General features: G+C 48.4%; 1 protein-coding gene across 5 annotated transcripts in view; it reads left to right on the top strand.

Annotated features, from left to right (window-relative positions):
- Window positions 1-17209, top strand: part of l3mbtl1 (L3MBTL histone methyl-lysine binding protein 1) — a 147462-nt gene that overhangs the window by 109521 nt on the left and 20732 nt on the right. For all 5 annotated transcript variants that reach the window (XM_072515027.1, XM_072515024.1, XM_072515026.1 and 2 more), the window contains 4 exons: window positions 5664-5799; window positions 9516-9607; window positions 14147-14298; window positions 15498-15574. In XM_072515027.1, the coding sequence (XP_072371128.1) occupies window positions 5664-5799; window positions 9516-9607; window positions 14147-14298; window positions 15498-15574 (457 nt within the window). The remainder of the gene's footprint in view (window positions 1-5663; window positions 5800-9515; window positions 9608-14146; window positions 14299-15497; window positions 15575-17209) is intronic.

Below are 17209 nucleotides of genomic sequence, written 5' to 3'. Positions count from 1 at the left end.
CCAATGACCCTATATATTCAGATCCGCTGACCCGCCCAACTGCAGTGTTGCGTCGTCCTCGCCCATCTCAGAATCTTCTCCTTCTCCTGGAATTGATGCATTCGGCCTATCATTGCCCGTAGCAGCTCCCCAGCTCTCGGCTTCTGCCGTAGCGATTGGTGGACCCGGTCCACCTCCGGGGCCCGCTCACAGACCCCTTCATCAACCAGCTTCGTAAACATCTTTGAGACATAGGCCGTGGCCCTCATTCCCTCCACCCCCTCCTGCAGGCCCAAAATTCTTGAATTCTGCCGCATGGCCTGATTCTCCGGATCTCGACTTTTACCTTCAACTCCTCACAGGCTGGTCCCCACATCATCTCCAACTCCACAATCCAATCTCTGCGATCCATTACCACCCTTTCCACCTCACGGATCGTGGCACCTTGCGATTCCAGGCACATCTCCCCCCTCTCAAGTCCCGTGAAGAGGGGCTACCGCTCTCTCGATCGCCTTGGACCAGTCCTCTTACATCTCTAACTAATGCCGCCAGAGCTCCCTTGTAATGATATGTATATAGACAAGCTAGTGAAGAGTTAATTATTACATCTCTGTGTAATTCAAACACTAGAGGGCACCACCATTTCTCTGTATATAAATGAGACCTCAGGGAATTCTGGGTAGTATTAGTGAAGGAGAAAATCTGAGAACAACACGAGGAGAGTATTAGATTAGAGAGAGTTAACACGAGGATATTATTAGTGACTACGAGATTATTGATTACTGCTCGACAGATTCAAGATTACTTTATTAATAACGATAGCTCAGTACCATGTTATATTATCCTTGGTGGTAATATGTCGGGTTCTTTGTCTTTTGTTCCAGAATGGTCAGTCAAGTTGATGACAAAGAATCCACCAATCATTAGATTGAAATAAAACTAATTTATTGTATCACGATTAATTTAATTAAATTTGCACACGCGAGTGAGCTATATCAATAATCTAGTAGTCACCAATAATATCCTCGTGTTAACTCTTATTCAATTTCTTCCGGGTGTGGCAACCCGCCGACATTCAACTTTGGTGGAGAATTCAACTCCTACCACTTATTTTGCACAATCTCCAACAAAACCACCCATTAACCGGGCAGAAAGGGCCAAAACCAAAGCCTCCAAGCAGGAGCCACTTTGTGTGCAACAGATCAGTTCATGGCCACCACCGGAAGTCCAACTTTCCCAATATTAATTGGGATAATCAAAGTGTGAAATGCTTATAGCGGGCAGAATTCTTCAGGTACATCCAGGATAATCTTTTAATCCAGCACATAGAAAGTCCTGCTAGAGAGGGGTGGTACTTGACCCAATTTTAGGGAATGAAATCAGGCAGATGATAGAAGTGTCACTGGGGGGCATTTCGGTGACAGTTACCAAAACTCGGTAAGATTTAACATAGTTATGGAAAAGGACTAAGATGGTGGTCTAAATTGGGGTAAAGCTGATTTTAATAGGATAAGGCAGGATCTGGCCAAAGCAAAGTAAGTAAAGTCGCTGTAGTCCCAGATGACCTTAGGCTGCTTTCCCCTCTGAGGGGGAGAGCTGACTGGTGGTGATTTAAACTGAGGATCACCACACCTCAGACACGAGGCAAGGTTGAGAAGGTGGGGCCTTCATGAATAACCAAAGTGGACAGGGGGCAGCTACTTGTAGAAAAATCGATGTCAAAACAGTGGGAGTCATTCAAAAAGGAAGTAGAGAGAGTACATGGCCAACATGTTCCTGTAAAGGTAAAGGCTGGGACGAACAAGTCCAGAGAACCCTGGATGTCAAGGGATGTACAAGATTGGATCAGGAAAAGAGGGAGGCTTATGGCAGATAGAGGGAGCTCAAAACAGTGGAAGCCCTGGGGGAGTATAGAAAGTGCAGGGGGGTACTTAAAAAATAATTTGGGATTGTGAAGAGGGGTAATGAAGAAACAAAGAAAAGGGAAGTCTCAAGCTGTCTGATAACTATATTAAGGGCAGGAGAGTAACTTGATATATCCGGATAATGAACATATCCAGAGTAGGGAGAGAGTTGGACCCATTTGGGACCAAAGTAGCAATCCGTATGTGGAACCAGAAGACCTAGGTGAGGTTTTTAATTCATGTTTTTTGCAAATATTCACTGTGGATAAGGACAATGTAGATATAGAAATCAGGGAGGGGAACTGTTATATAATCGACCAAATTAACATTGAGAGGGAAGAGGTATTAGCGGTTTTGGTGGGCTTAAAGGTGGACAAACCCCCAGGTCCAGATGAGCTGGATCCCAGGGTGCTGTGGGTGATGACGGATGAGATTGCAAGGGGTCTGATGCTAATTTCCAAATCCTCTCTGACCACAGGAGAGGTGTTAGAGGCCAGGAGGACAGTCAATGTGGTACCATTGTTCAAGAAAGGAAGTAGGGACAAACCAGGTAATTACAGCCCAGTGAACCTAATATCAGTGTTATGGAGTTACTGGAAAAAATTCTGAGGGCAAGAATTAATATTCACTGAGAGAGGAAATGATTAATCAAGGATAGTCAACATAGCTTTGTCAGGGGGAGACGATGTCTCACAAATTAGATTGAATTTTTTGAGGAGATGACTAGGTGTGTCAATGAGGGCAGGGCAATTGTTGTAGTCTACATGTGCTTCAGTAAGACTTTTGTCAAGGTCCCCGTGGGAGACAGGTCAAGAAGGCAAGAGCCCATGAGATCCAGAGCAATTTGGCAAATTGGATCTAAAATTGGCTTTGTGGGGCAGAGGGTGGGTGATGGTCGAAGTTTGTTTTTGTGACTGGAAGTCTGTGTCCAGTAGTGTACCGCCGAGATTGGTGCTGGGTCCATTGCTGCTTGTAATGTACATTAGTGACATAGATGTGAAAGTAGGAGGTATGATCAGTAAGTTTGCAATTAACCCAAAAATTGGTGGTATGGTAAATACGCGGTGAAACGCCCTAGATGATATAGCCAGCTGGTCAGATGGGCAGAACAGTAGCAAATGGAATTTAATCCTGAAAAGGGTGAGGTGATACATTTTGGGAGGACGAATAAGGCAAGGGAATAAACAATGAATGGTAGGATGCTAAAAGTACAAAGGACCCGAGGGACCTTGAGGTGAATGTCCGTAGATCCTTGAAGGCAGCAGGACAGGTAGATAGGTGGTTAAGAAGGCATATGGTATACTTGCCTTTATTAGCTGAGGCATAGAATATAAGAGCAGGGAGGTTATGATGGAGGCTGTATAAAACATTTGTTAGGCCACAGCTGGAGTATTGTGTGCAGGTTTGGTCACCACACTATAAGAAGGGTGTGATTGCACTCAAAGGGTGCAAAGCAGAATCACCTGCATGTTGCCTTGGTTGGTGCGTTTCAGCTCTGAAGAGAGGCTGGTCAGGCTGAGGTCGTTGTCCTTAGAGCAGAGAAGACTGAAGGGAAATATAACTAAGGTGTATAATGTTATGAGGGACATAGATAGGGTAGATGGGAAGAAACCTTTCCCCTTTGCAGAGGGGTCAATAATATGAGGATATAGATTTAAGGTAAGGGGCAGGGGATTTAGAGGGGATTTGAGGAAAACACTTTTCACCCAGAGCATAGTGGGAATCTGGTAGTCACTGTCTGAAAGGGTGGCAGAGGCGGGAACCCTCACAACATTAAGAAGCATTTAGATGAGCACTTGAAGCGCCATAGCATACAAGGTTAATGACCAAGTGCTGGAAAATGGGATTAGAATAATTAGGTGCTTGATTGCCAGCACAGACATCATGGGCCGAAGGGCCTCTTTCTGTGCTGGAAAACCCCATGACTCTAATATAAATATAAATCTGATGGAAAATATTAATTCAGATGGTTATTTTCTATGCTGTGGCCCACAGGTTAATTAAGCAATGTAACCATGAGATTGGAGAAATGCCAATTCCCATAATATCTGTGTAATCTTCTGATCTCATACATAATAGCACTCATGTGGCTATCTTTTCTGTTTTGAAAGCTAATGATCCCGAACCACAAATAAAACGTACCACTGATGTGTTTAGAGTACTAACGTTTGATTGTGGTGGTATACAGAACTGTTTGCTGAGTTCCACTGGGTTTCTAATTTAAGTTATCTCATCGCAATTGATGTCAGGTGGAGGATGTTTATTTTCCTTTGGTGGAAAGGGGATTCAGAGGAAGAGAGATCTTGGGCTGGATTCTCCGTTTCAGAAACAAGGTGTTGACGCCAACGGAACATGTATGGTCTTTTACGACCAAAGATTCTGCGTGAAATTCTCACTGATTCCGGGTCCAGTGAGGAGCGAGCACCGGCGCCAGGTGAAACTCCTGGCTCCCGCGCCGAAAAATGCCGGAGAATGGCTGGGTCCCGTGCCGTGCATGTGCACGGCTGACGATCTGCAGTGGTCGCGCTGTACAACATGGCGCCGACCGGGCGCGAGCCCAACCCGCCATCCGCAACTTCACAGCACACCCTCCGACCAGTTCCCCCAGCCCTTGTGGAAACATCCACCCCCTCCCCCCCGGCCAGAGGCTCAGATCCCGGCCGAGTGTGGCGCGCTGGACACAGTCTGCAGCCGTCACGCCGGGTTCCCGCACGGCTGAGACCAGACGAGTCCCGCGCCGTCACGAACCAGGCCCATCAGGAACGGAGCATCGCGGGAGGGCCTGCCAATGACGCTCCAACGCCATTGCAACTGCGCGCGATGCAATGACGATATTTCGGAGATGCATGGCTGACTGCATCAAACTGCCGCCGGCCTCGCTTTCGTTGTCGGAGTCGATTTTCTGCCCAATCGCCGATTATGATATTGGCGTCATGCAACGGAGAATTCCGCCCATGTTTTGCCAGTCTGACACCTCTTTCTATCTGCTGGGGCCATATCATTAACCTCCTCTTTTAGCCGAAATGCAGCATGGACTAGTGAAACAACAGTAGAAAAATACAAATAAAGTGACGTTCTTCATCCTCAGTTTTGAATCCCTACGTGCATAAGGGGCCATTTGGCCCATTGAGTCTTCACCGACCCTCTGAAAGTGCACCCTACCTAGGCCCCACCCTCTCCCCATAACCTGTACATCTTTGGACACTAAGGGCCAATTTAGCATGGCCAATCAACCTAACCTGCACATCTTTGGACTGTGGAGAACTCGGAGGAAACTTACGCTGAAATGGGGGGACAGTGCAAACTCCACAGACAGTCACCCAAGGCTGGAATTGAACCCGGGTCGCTGGCATTGTGAGGCAGCAGTGCTAACCACTGTGCCACCGTGCTGCCCATTAAAGAGAGGCAGGTCGACTAATTATGTGATTAACTACATGTTACGAACATTTTTATTCTAGTTCATAACAATTGGAAATTCAGTTGTTATCACTCAATTCATTCTGTCTTTTTAAAAAGATGAGAGGCTATAAACGTGCACAGGAAAATGGATGCTGGGACTGTCAGTTAATTCTAGTTTGCCACTTATTAATGGTGGTCATAGTGGTGGCTGAATGAGATCAACTGGCCAGTTTGCATGCCTGACATTATCCATGGTATTTGTAAGGTGATATTTAATTTACCAAACAGGGCAAGAAGATTTAGAGTAAGTAACTTAATTATTAAACTGCAAGAAAGGCTACTTATAATAGGAGAATCATAACGATATCTTGTTTCCTGAAGGTTTGTGGTTTTCGCTTGCGACTCCATTTTGATGGTTATTCTGAGTGCCATGATTTCTGGGTGAATGCTGACTCTCCAGACATCCATCCTGCGGGATGGTGTGAGAAGACAGGCCACAGATTATATCTTCCTAAAGGTGAGAGATGTTCTGGCATCAGTCTGATAGTGGGGAAAATCCTAGAACCCATTATCAAAGATTTTAAAGCAGAGCACTTAGAAAATAGTGGCAGGATCGGACAGAGTCAGCATGGATTTATGAAGGGGAAATCATGTTTGAGGATTTAAGTAGTAGAGTTGAGGGCGAGCCAGTGGATGTGGTATATTTGGACTTTCAGAAGGCTTTTGACAAAGTCCTGCATAAGAGATTAGTGTGTAAAATTAAAGCGCAAGGGATTATGGGTAGTGTATTGCGATGGATAGAAAACTGGTTGGCAGGCAGGAAAATAGAATAGGAATTACGGGTCTTTTTCAAATTAGCAGGTAGTGACTAGTGGGGTAGCACATGGATCGGTGCTGGGACCCCAACTATTCACAATATATATTAATGATTTAGATGAAGGAACAAAATGTAATGGGCTGAATTCTCCGCGGTCGGGATTCTCCGTTTTGCCGGCAGCCTGGGAATTTCCCGACGGCGTGGGACTGCCCCACAATGGGAAACTCCATTGACCAGCCAGTGAAACCGAGAATCCCGCGGCGTGTCGCACCAGAAACCTGGTGAGGTGGGACGGAGAAACCCGGCCAATTTCTCCAGATTGGCAGATGACATCAAGTTGGGTGGGAGGGTGAGCTGTGAGGAGGACGCAGAGATCCTTCAGTGTGATTTGTACAAATTGAGTGAGTGGACAAATGAATGGCAGATGCAGTATAATTTGGATAAATGCGAGGTTATCCACTTTTATAGCAAAAACGAGAAGGCAGACTATTATCTGAATGACCATGAGTTAAGAGAGGGGAATGTGCAATGAGACCTGGACGTGCAGCAACAAGGGTGGTGAACACGATCGTGGTGGTCAAGCTGCCAAGACCCTCGGTGCAGCAGGCAGTAAAAGAAGGCAAATGGTATGCTGGCCTTCTTTATGCGAGGATTCGAGTACAGGGGCAGGGACGTTTTGCTGCAATTATACAGTACTTTGGTGAGGCCACACCTGGAACATTGTGTGCAGTTTAGGTCTCCTTATTTGAGGAAGGATGTTTGTGCACTAGAGGGGGCGCAGCGAAGGTGCACCAAATTGATTCCTGGGATGGTGGGACTGACGTAAGAGGAGAGATTTAATCGATTAGGATTGTATTTGCTGGAGTTCAGAAGAACGAGGGGGGATTGGATTGGATTGGATTTGTTTATTGTCACGGGTACCGAGGTACAGTGAAAAGTATTTTTCTGCGAGCAGCTCAACAGATCATTCAGGACATGAGAAAAAAAGGGAATAAAAGAAATCAACATAATAGGGCAACACAACATATACAATGTAACTACATAAGATCTCATAGAAAGCCACAAAACTCTAACAGGACTGGACAGGGTAGATGCAGGAAGGATGTTCCCGATAGTGGGTATGTCCAGAACCAAGGGCGTCATTCTCCGACCCCCCGCCGGGTCGGAGAATGGCCATTGGCCGCCGTGAATCCCGCCCCCGCCAAAGTCTCCGGTACCGGATGGGCCGAAGTCCCGCCCAGAAATTGCCTGTCCCGCCGGCGTAAATCAAAGCTGGTATTTACCGGCGGGACCAGGCGGCGTGGGCGGGCTCCGGGGTCCTGGGGGGGGCGCGGGGCGATCTGACCCCGGGGGGTGCCCCCACGGTGGCCTGGCCCGCGATGGGGGCCCACCGATCCGCAGGCGGGCCTGTGCCGTGGGGGCACTCTTTCCCTTCAGCCTCCGCCACGGTCTCCACCATGGCGGAGGAGGAAGTGACTCTCCCCACTGCGCATGCGCGGGAAACTGTCAGCGGCCGCTGACGCTCCCGCGCATGCGCCGCATTTCCGCACCAGCTGGCGGGGCAACAAACGCCATTTCCGCCAGCTGGCAGGGCAACAAACGCCATTTCCGCCAGCTGGCGGGGCGGAAATCCCTCCGGCGTCGGCCTAGCCCCTTAATGTTGGGGCTCGGCCCCCAAAGATGCAGAGCATTCCGCACCTTTGAGCCGGCGCGATGCCCGTCTGATTGGCGCCGTTTTTGACGCCAGTCGGCGGACATCGCGCCGTTGGGGGAGAATTTCGCCCCAGGTGTCACAGTCTGGGGATACGGGGTGGACCATTTAGGCTGAGATGAGGAGAAATTTCTTCACCCAGAGACTGGTGAGCCTATGGAATTCGTTACCACTTGTGGAAGTAGTTGATGCCAAAACACTGTATGGTTTCAAGAAGCAGTTAGATATAGCACTTAGGGCGAAGGGTATCAAAGGTCATGGGGGGGGGGTTGAAATTGGGATTAGGCTATTGAGTTGGATAATCAGCCAAGCTCAAAATGAATGGCTGAGCAGGCTCGAAGAACCGAATGACCTCCTCCTGTTCCAATTTTCTATGTTTCTATGATCAGCATAAGTGATTTGGGGGTTAATTATTACCCCACTGGGCCAATAACTTTGCATGGGTTAAATCACAATGATCTGGTCTAAAACTACTGGGCCAATCATAAACATCATCCTGAAGTGCAATTATAGATTGGCGAGAAAATACAGATGAGACAAAAGTTTATATAGTATCATTAGTCACTGTGATTATTGGGCGGGATTCTCCACTCCCGCGCCGAAGTGCCCACGCCGTCGTGAACGCCGTCGAGTTTCACGACGGCGCGAAACGGCCCCTATCCCGACCGATTCAGGCCCCGACAATGGGCTAAGATTGGGGCCGCGTCATCTACACGCGCCAGGCCTTGTCGCCATGTAAAGGCGGCGCCGCATAGATGACGTGGCCTGCGCCGCATAACTGGCGTCACCCGCGTATGCGTGGTTGCCGTCCTCTCTTAGTCCTCCACGCAAGAAGATGGCGGACGGATCTTGCGGGGCCGCGGAAGGAAGGAGGTCCTCCTTCAGAGAGGACGGCCCGACGATCGGTGGGCACCGATCCGCGGGCCATGCCACATTTTAGGTACCCCCGGTGCAGGATCCCTCCTCGTCCCCCCGCAGGCCGCCCCCCCAGCGTTCCCGCGCTGTTCCCGACGGCAGCGACCAGGTGTGGATGGCGCCAGGGGGAACCCGCCGCTTTGGCCTGGCCGCTCGGCCCATCCGGGCCTGAGAATAGCGGGGGTGCCGGAGAATCGCCATTTTGGGTGTCTCCGGCCTGCGGCCCGTGGAACTCGATGGGGCCGTTCCCGCCGCTTGGGAGAATCGCTGGAGGGCGTCGGACCGGCGTCCCGGGAAATTTTGGCAACCCAGGCGATTCTCCCAACCGGCGCGGGAGTGGAGAATCTCGCCCATCTTGTTTGAAGCCATTTGTGATAAATTCCATAAGATAGCATTAGATTACAGTGTCATTCAGAACCAATAATGTGATTTTAGCAGATTTGCTCTATTAATAAATAAGCAAGTTGGCTGTGCTCTACTATATAGTTCATGTTTTATTAAACTTTGATTAAACTTTTAGACTGTAAAGTTATCTATCTGTCATGTAAAGCATTTGGGGTATTCTTCTCCAGCAACCAAAATATACACTTGCCAACAGATGGCGCCACACCAACACACAAAACTCCATCAATATTTTTTGGTGCTGAAACAAATTAGAAATAATCCAACTGAACAAACATGAAAATGAATTTGAATCCAGGGTTCAGTTTGTTGTTATTTCACTGGAAGGAATTATTTAGTAGAGGATTTGTTCAGCTGGGTCCACAATGCCATTATTTTAATATTTCAGGGTACAAGGAGGAAGAGTTCAACTGGCCAAACTATCTGAAGATAACCAAGTCCCAAGTTGCACCAAAGCAGCTCTTCATCAATCACAATTCGGTGAGCACCGTTTTTAAGCAATTTCTTATGTTGGGCTGTTTGAACAACATCGGCTTACTCCTCATGTTGAAAATAATGCTTTCCCGTTACATCCTTAAACTTAAACCAGTTTAGTCGCCTGTAAATTAACAGAAGATCATAGGAACCAGGGGCAGGAGTAGGCCTTACTGCCCCTCAAGCCTGCTCCGCAATTTAGTAAGATCGTGGCTGACCTTCAATTCAGCTACACCTGTCTGTTTCACCCCTACTCCCCCTGATTCCCTTTGTGTTCAACAATCTAACATGACTGGAATATACTCTGTGGTTGAGCATTCACAGCTCTATGGGGCAGAGAATCCCAAAAGCTCACAGCCCGCTGAGTGAAGGAATTTCTCCACAGCTCAGATCTAAATGGCCAACTCTTGAGTTTGTGACCAGCCAAGGGATATATATCCTCTGCTTCTACCCTGCCAAGTCTCTTAAGAGTTTTACATGTTCACTGTAATATCTTGCAATGGGACCCATGGGGTGGGAATGCTTGTCTTCCAGGTCCTCCTTGTGGAGTACGAGCTCCCCTGCTAGGGGCGGGGTATCTCAATGGCTCAATGTATATCAGCCAGAAAGGCACCAACCAGAGAGGAGCCCAGTAGGGATCTACCAAGTAGTGTATACATCGTTTTGTGTAAATAAAACTTCATTCATATTTTACTCAGTGTGGACTCCCCATGTCCTTCCTAAAATCACCTTTCTTTCTTCCAACCCCCAGGGAATAAAAGCCTAGTGCACTCAATTCTCTTCATAGAATAATCCCCTCATCCCTGGAACCAAACTAGTGAACCTTCATTTCAATCCCTTTAGGACAAATCTGTCTTTCCCTAGATAATGATGGCATTCTCCCAAACAATTACTAAGTGGGGGGGGGGGGGATTCTCTGGGGCCAGCGGTGGGAATTGCGATGGCCCGGTGAATCGGGTGGGAGGCGAAAAACGGGTTTTCCAGCAGGCGTCAAACCCGTTGTGAGTCTCCCGGCCCACCCCTCCAGCCACGACAAGGTTCCCTCTGGCCCCGGCGAGTTTCCCGCCCAGACCTGGCGGGAGATTGCAAATACCTCATTAAACCTAATTTTAATATCATTAGTAGGCAGGACACCCTATTCACTTGCCTCCTGGCATGATGCTCGAAGCCCCACAACCGAGAGTCCCGCTGGCATCAATCCTGGGAAACAGGGACCTTGCACTGTGAGGGGGAGCAAGGGGATGAGTACCCTTCCTACAATTGCCTCCAGGGTGCCAAGGGGGGTCCTTCATGGAATGTGGGGTTTGGGGGAGTTTGGGCAGGGCTGGAGGGTCTTGGGTCGGGGGTCTTTCCTGGATGCGGGCCATTTGGTTGGTCTTTCCATCCGCAGTCTTTAAACCCTTTAAACTGTCAGCATGTTCTTCTTTGAGAAGGTGACTGAACAGGTAGACGAGGGTAGAGCAGTTGATGTGTTGTATATGGATTTCAGCAAAGCGTTTGATAAGGTTCCCCACGGTAGGCTATTGCAGAAAATACGGAGGCTGGGGATTGAGGGTGATTTAGAGATGTGGATCAGAAATTGGCTAGCTGAAAGAAGACAGAGGGTGGTGATTGATGGGAAATGTTGAGAATGGAGTTCAGTCACAAGTGGAGTACCACAAGGATCTGTTCTGGGGCCATTGCTGTTTGTCATTTTTATCAATGACCTAAAGGAAGGCGCAGAAGGGTGGGTGAGTAAATTTGCAGACGATACTAAAGTCGGTGGTGTTGTCGATAGTGTGGAAGGAAGTAGCAGGTTACAGAGGGATATAGATAAGCTGCAGAGCTGGGCTGAGAGGTGGCAAATGGAGTTTAATGTAGAGAAGTGTGAGGTGATTCACTTTGGAAGGAATAACAGGAATGTGGAATATTTGGCTAATGGAAAAGTTCTTGAAAGTGTGGATGAGCAGAGGGATCTAGGTGTCCATGTACATAGATCCCTGAAAGTTGCCACCCAGGTTGATAGGGTTGTGAAGGCCTATGGAGTGTTGGCCTTTATTGGTAGAGGGATTGAGTTCCGGAGTCAGGAGGTCATGTTGCAGCTGTACAGAACTCTGGTACGGCCGCATTTGGAGTATTGCGTACAGTTCTGGTCACCGCATTATAGGAAGGACGTGGAGGCTTTGGAGCGGGTGCAGAGGAGATTTACCAGGATGTTGCCTGGTATGGAGGGAAAATCTTATGAGGAAAGGCTGATGGACTTGAGGTTGTTTTCGTTGGAGAGAAGAAGGTTAAGAGGAGACTTAATAGAGGCATACAAAATGATTAGGGGGTTGGATAGGGTGGACAGTGAGAGCCTTCTCCCGCGGATGGAAATGGCTGGCACGAGGGGACATAACTTTAAACTGAGGGGTAATAGATATAGGACAGAGGTCAGAGGTAGGTTCTTTACGCAAAGAGTAGTGAGGCCGTGGAATGCCCTACCTGCTACAGTAGTGAACTCGCCAACATTGAGGGCATTTAAAAGTTTATTGGATAAACATATGGATGATAATGGTATAGTGTAGGTTAGATGGCTTTTGTTTCGGTGCAACATCGTGGGCCGAAGAGCCTGTACTGCGCTGTACGGACACTTTCCGTACCCCCTCTCTCTCCCTTGGCAGCCACAGCGACTGTTTTACGATTTTTAAAAGCACAAGTAAACCTCGCCGTCGGGAATTTGCCCCAGTGGATGCAGAGCATAGCGGAGGTCTCCAGGAATACCGGATCAGGACCACTAATGATATGCTGATGGCGCTTTTTGTACGTGCATTCTGGAAAGCATTGACGCCGTTGTCGAGGCACTGGAGAATTGCAATTTGACGTGGAACTGGCGGCCGCTATGATTTCGGCGTCAAAATTTATTCTCCGCCCAATCGCGTTTCCCGATTATGGCGTTAGCCGAGGAAGAATCCCGCCCCATTTGTATTCTCAATGTCTTGCTGTACAAACACGTTAATTTCCCATGATTCATATACAAGGGCACCCAGGTCCCTCTGAATTCACAGATTGCCCAGTCTCTCAGCATTCAAAAGAAATCTGTTTTTTAATCACAACCTAGTTCATTGGCAGAGCTGAAAGCTGAATGGAGCTTCAGCACCAGTAGGCAGTTAGTTGACAATCTTACTCTGAGAGGCCATGAAGGTGGCTGGTGAGTCAAATTGAAAAAGTAAATCATTGAATGGAGCCAGGCATATTTTTGAAGAAGAGTCAAATGGGAGGAGTTTTAATGCTTATTTGACTGATGTTATTCCAAACAGCCTATGAAAGGATGGAAAGGTGAAGCTTGTACCCACTAGAGTTTAGAAGAGTAAGAGGCGGCTTGATCAAAACCTTTAAGATTCTGAGGAGTATTCTCAGGGTGGATGAGGAGAGGATTCCTCTTGTCAGAGAATCTAGAACGAGAGGTCACTGATTAAAAATATGGGGCTGGATTCTCCGCAGCCCTGCACCGAAATCGCGTTTGGCGCGGGGGCGGAGAATCAAATTTCATGACGAAATCGGACCCGGCGCCAGTCTGGTTTTTCTCCGGGCCCTGAAAATCCGCGCGTTCGCGTATTACTCCGCACTGCTGGGGGAGCCATTGCCAGAGGCCCGCCCAGCGATCCTCCGCTCCCAGCCGGCTGAGTTCCCGACGGCGTGGTTCTAACCACCTAGTGCAGTTTGGGAAACTCGCATGAGTCCGCAGCCGCCCTGATTGCGGGGGGGGGGGGGGGGGGGGGGCGGGGGGGGGAAATCGGGCATCGGGCGGCCGGGGCACAGATTGGGCTGGTCTGATGCTAGGGCGTGCGGTCGATCGGGGGGGGGGGGGGGGGGGGGGGGCGGGGGCTACATTTCGGAACTGCCTCCGTGGTCCGAGTCTGCAATGGCACTCGGGGCGGCTGCTGGAGCCGAAACCGGAAGTGCGGGGGCCCGTATCGCAGCTAAAGCTGCGTGATTTACTCCGGGTCCCTGCCAGTCCCCTGAAGGTGAGTGAATTGACTGTTATTTTTCTTGAGGAAACCCGGGAGTGCAACGCCAACGTTTTTACGCCGGCATAGCGACATAGTCCCATTTTGGGAGAATCCAGCCCAAGGGGTTGCTCATTTAAAACAGGGATGAGGAGAATTGTTTTCTCTCAGAGGTTGTGACTCTTCCTCAAAATACAGTGGAAGTAAAATCTTTGAATATTTTCAAGTCAGAGCGAGATAGATTCTTGATTAGCAAGGGGGTGAAAGATTATTGGAAGTAAGCAGGAATGTGAGGTTGAGGTTACAATCAGATCAGCCATGGTCTTATTGAATGGCGGAGCAGGCTCGAGGGGCCGAGTGGCTTCCTCCAGCACCTACTTTGTCTGAAAAATTACAATCAAAAGCACATGTGTAGTTTTAATCTTTCCAAGATTCTTGTCCTTGTATTGACAAAAAAGAAATTTGAAACTTGAAATGCGATCGGTAAAAGGTGAATGTGGAAAACAGCAGAGTCAACCAATCTTAGACTAAATGGGGTTGACCTTAACCATGTTTTAATGATCATTTTTTTTTCCAGATGGTTACCCCTTTGGGTTTCCGTGTTGGAATGAAACTGGAAGCAGTTGACAGAATGAATCCATCCCTAATCTGCGTTGCTACAGTGACCGATATAGTTGAAAACAGGTTCCTGGTGCATTTTGATAACTGGGATGACACATACGATTACTGGTAGGTCGTGCATTTTGTCATGGAGTCCAGAAATGTTAACATGGAAAATACATTAAAATGGAGGATGAAAAAACATTATGAAATGGAGTAGAAAAGAACAAAGATGGAAGAAAAGTACTGCCAGAGCATGACTGATCTTTTAAACGTTGAGAAAAGGGATGTAGGCACAGATGAGTGGGATAAACTTTCTTCTAAAATATGAGCAAAATTTAATTACATTATGCTGAGGGAGTTTTATTTATTCATATTCGTCCTTTTACAAAATGTTCTTTTTAGCCTTTCTCTCTGTGGTTAAGCATCATAATTAAACATTACCCCACCGGAAAAGATTGACTTGCACTGCAGACTCTGTCAATATAATAAAAGCAAAATACCGCGGATGCTGGAATCTGAAACAAAAACAGAAAACGCTGGGGAAACTTAGCAGGTTCTGTTAATGCAGTGCTTGAGCCATTAGATGCTTCAGGTGATGAAGAGTAGCCTGAGATGTTCCGCTGCTTATTTCCCCCGATGCACCGCCCCTGTTGGGCTGAGTCCCCGATGGCATGGGGCGCGTGTCCTCTCATTTTCGGGGACCTCGCATTGCGGCTGTGGACTGTGTCCAGCGCCACCACAGTTGGGGTGGGGGCCGTTCCGCTGACCGGGGGCTTTGGCGGGGGCTGGGGAACTGGTCGGGGGTAGTCCGGTGGTGGCGAGCGGGGTAACAGGGTGGGGGGGGCAGTGTTTGGCAGGCCGGGTCTGCGCTCAGCCAGCGCCATGTTGTACGGTGCGGCCGCTTATGTGCACACGCACGGCCATTGACCCGGACATTCTGCGTCCGTATCGGCAGGCAGTGGCTTTACGTGTGCAGCTGCTAGCCCCACCCCGGGCGGAGCATCGGTACGGGGGCAGCGCCGACATTTTGGTTGTAAGACTAGACACATGCTCTGGACATAACCTCCAAATCGGAGAATCCAGCCCTTGGTCTCAGAAATAGAGAATCCAGCCCTCAGTTTCTCGTAAAACCTTATCTTGTCGGCTATGTTTCCAACTCAGCAGCTCTTGATCTCCGATCAACTTTGTGCTGTCATTGTAACTCAAAGCTTGATTGTATCATTTCCTAGTTGTTACTTAAAAACAGCAACGCCAATTTTTTTCGGCAGATCGAAGCAAGAGGATGGATTGGTAACCTTCCTCTAATTCACAGTTTCTTCTAATAGGTGTGACGCCAGCAGCCCATACATCCATCCTGTAGGTTGGTGCCAGCAGCATTGTAAACCATTGACACCTCCACAAGGTAAGTGGAGAAAACCCAAACAGCACAGAATTTTAAATTTCCAATTCCAGCCCAGGCCCAAATTACTGAGTTGAGGGCAGTCCACAAACAGGTGAAGAAAGGTTTATCGTATGAGAGAATAATGGAGAGAAGCAGGATTTGTGGGAGTATTGTGCACCAGAGCCAAGGAAGCGAACAAAGTGGACCTTGGATTGGGGCTGGGTTTCAAATAGAAGATAGAGCAGAAGCTCATTGTTTTAATACCTTGGAACGTTGTACCCACAAATCCCTCAGTTCTTCCACAACCTTGAGTCTAATTTCATTAAGTGTATAATTACTGCTTTTTTTCCCACCAGAATATGTCACTGCATTATTATGGACATTGAATTCCATTTGACCCTTTTTAACCCAATCCCCTATCAATATACCTCTTAGCTAAACACAAAGACCTGCCCAATAGCCCACCCCAGTTGGACTCGATCCAATCCTTGGAGCTGTCAATTTTAACTTGAGCAATGAATTTTGAGAACTCGGTCAAGTTAGCTCAAATCCCATCATCCATTGCGGCCACTACTTATTAGCCAGAGTTTAAATGCTTATTACTGCTATGTTCTAAAAATACATGTTTAATGGTTAATAATAATTACTGGGTATACGTTCGATAATCAGTTCCAATCCTCAATAAACTAACTTATGTTGAACTATTCTAGTGTTATCCTGGCTTTCTGGTTTTAAGGGGTCTCATCTCAGGACACTCCCCTTCACAACTGTTTTTCAGAAACGGGAACCAAGCCAGGGGGAACCCACTGGAGACACATAGTTAAGTGCAGCCTCCAAGGGGAGAGGGGGACATGCCCGGACAGTACCCTAGCACTGCCACCTGGGGGCAGTGTCAAGAGCAATGCCGGGAGGGGGGTGCGGGGTGGGGGGGGGGGGGGGGGGGGGTAATGCCAAGCTGCCAGGAGCAGTGATGGGAGCATTTCTGCCACTACCTCTGGGGAACTCCATTGGGGAGGGGGGGGGTTTGCCCCTTTATCGATTAGCAGGGCTTCCACACTATGTGTCTGGGAGGGGTGGGGAGGCCCCCCATGTGCGTGAAAGGGGTCCCCTGTGTCTGTGGGGGCAGGATTCCCCCATGCCTGTAGGGGGAAGGGGATCTTCATGTGCATGGGTGGGGGGGTGGGCAAGGGGGGTTTCCTGTGTTTAAAAAGGCCTCTTTTATTTTGGGATTCCCAGCTTTTTCTGCCTTGCTAGCATGGCAACATAGGTCACGCCTGAAGATATTTTCTGCGGAGTGCTGGATTATTGGAGGGAAATCTCAGATGTGAAGCCTGTGAGCTGCACCCTGGTTTTCTCACCCCAGCCAGTACTCTCTGCAGAAAACGGAAAATTCCACCCCGGTCTCTGTTTTCTCCTTTTTAACCAACCTTCAATCCAGTTTGCTAATCTTCCCTTTAAGCTGAAAAAAGCTGAAAAAGCTGAAAATCGCTTATTGTCACAAGTAGGCTTCAAATTAAGTTACTGTGAAAAGCCCCTAGTCACCACATTCCGTCACCTGTTCGGGGAGGCTGGTATGGGAATTGAACCGTGCTGCTGGCCTGCCTTGGTCTGCTTTCAAAGCCAGCGATTTAGCCCTGTGCTAAACCAGCCCCAAGC

Source organism: Scyliorhinus torazame, chromosome 8 (assembly GCF_047496885.1).
Source record: "Scyliorhinus torazame isolate Kashiwa2021f chromosome 8, sScyTor2.1, whole genome shotgun sequence".
In the NCBI taxonomy this organism is placed as follows: Eukaryota; Metazoa; Chordata; class Chondrichthyes; order Carcharhiniformes; family Scyliorhinidae; genus Scyliorhinus; species Scyliorhinus torazame.
The sequence above is the reverse complement of the archived record's forward strand: the minus strand, read 5'-3'. Positions and strand labels throughout refer to the sequence as shown.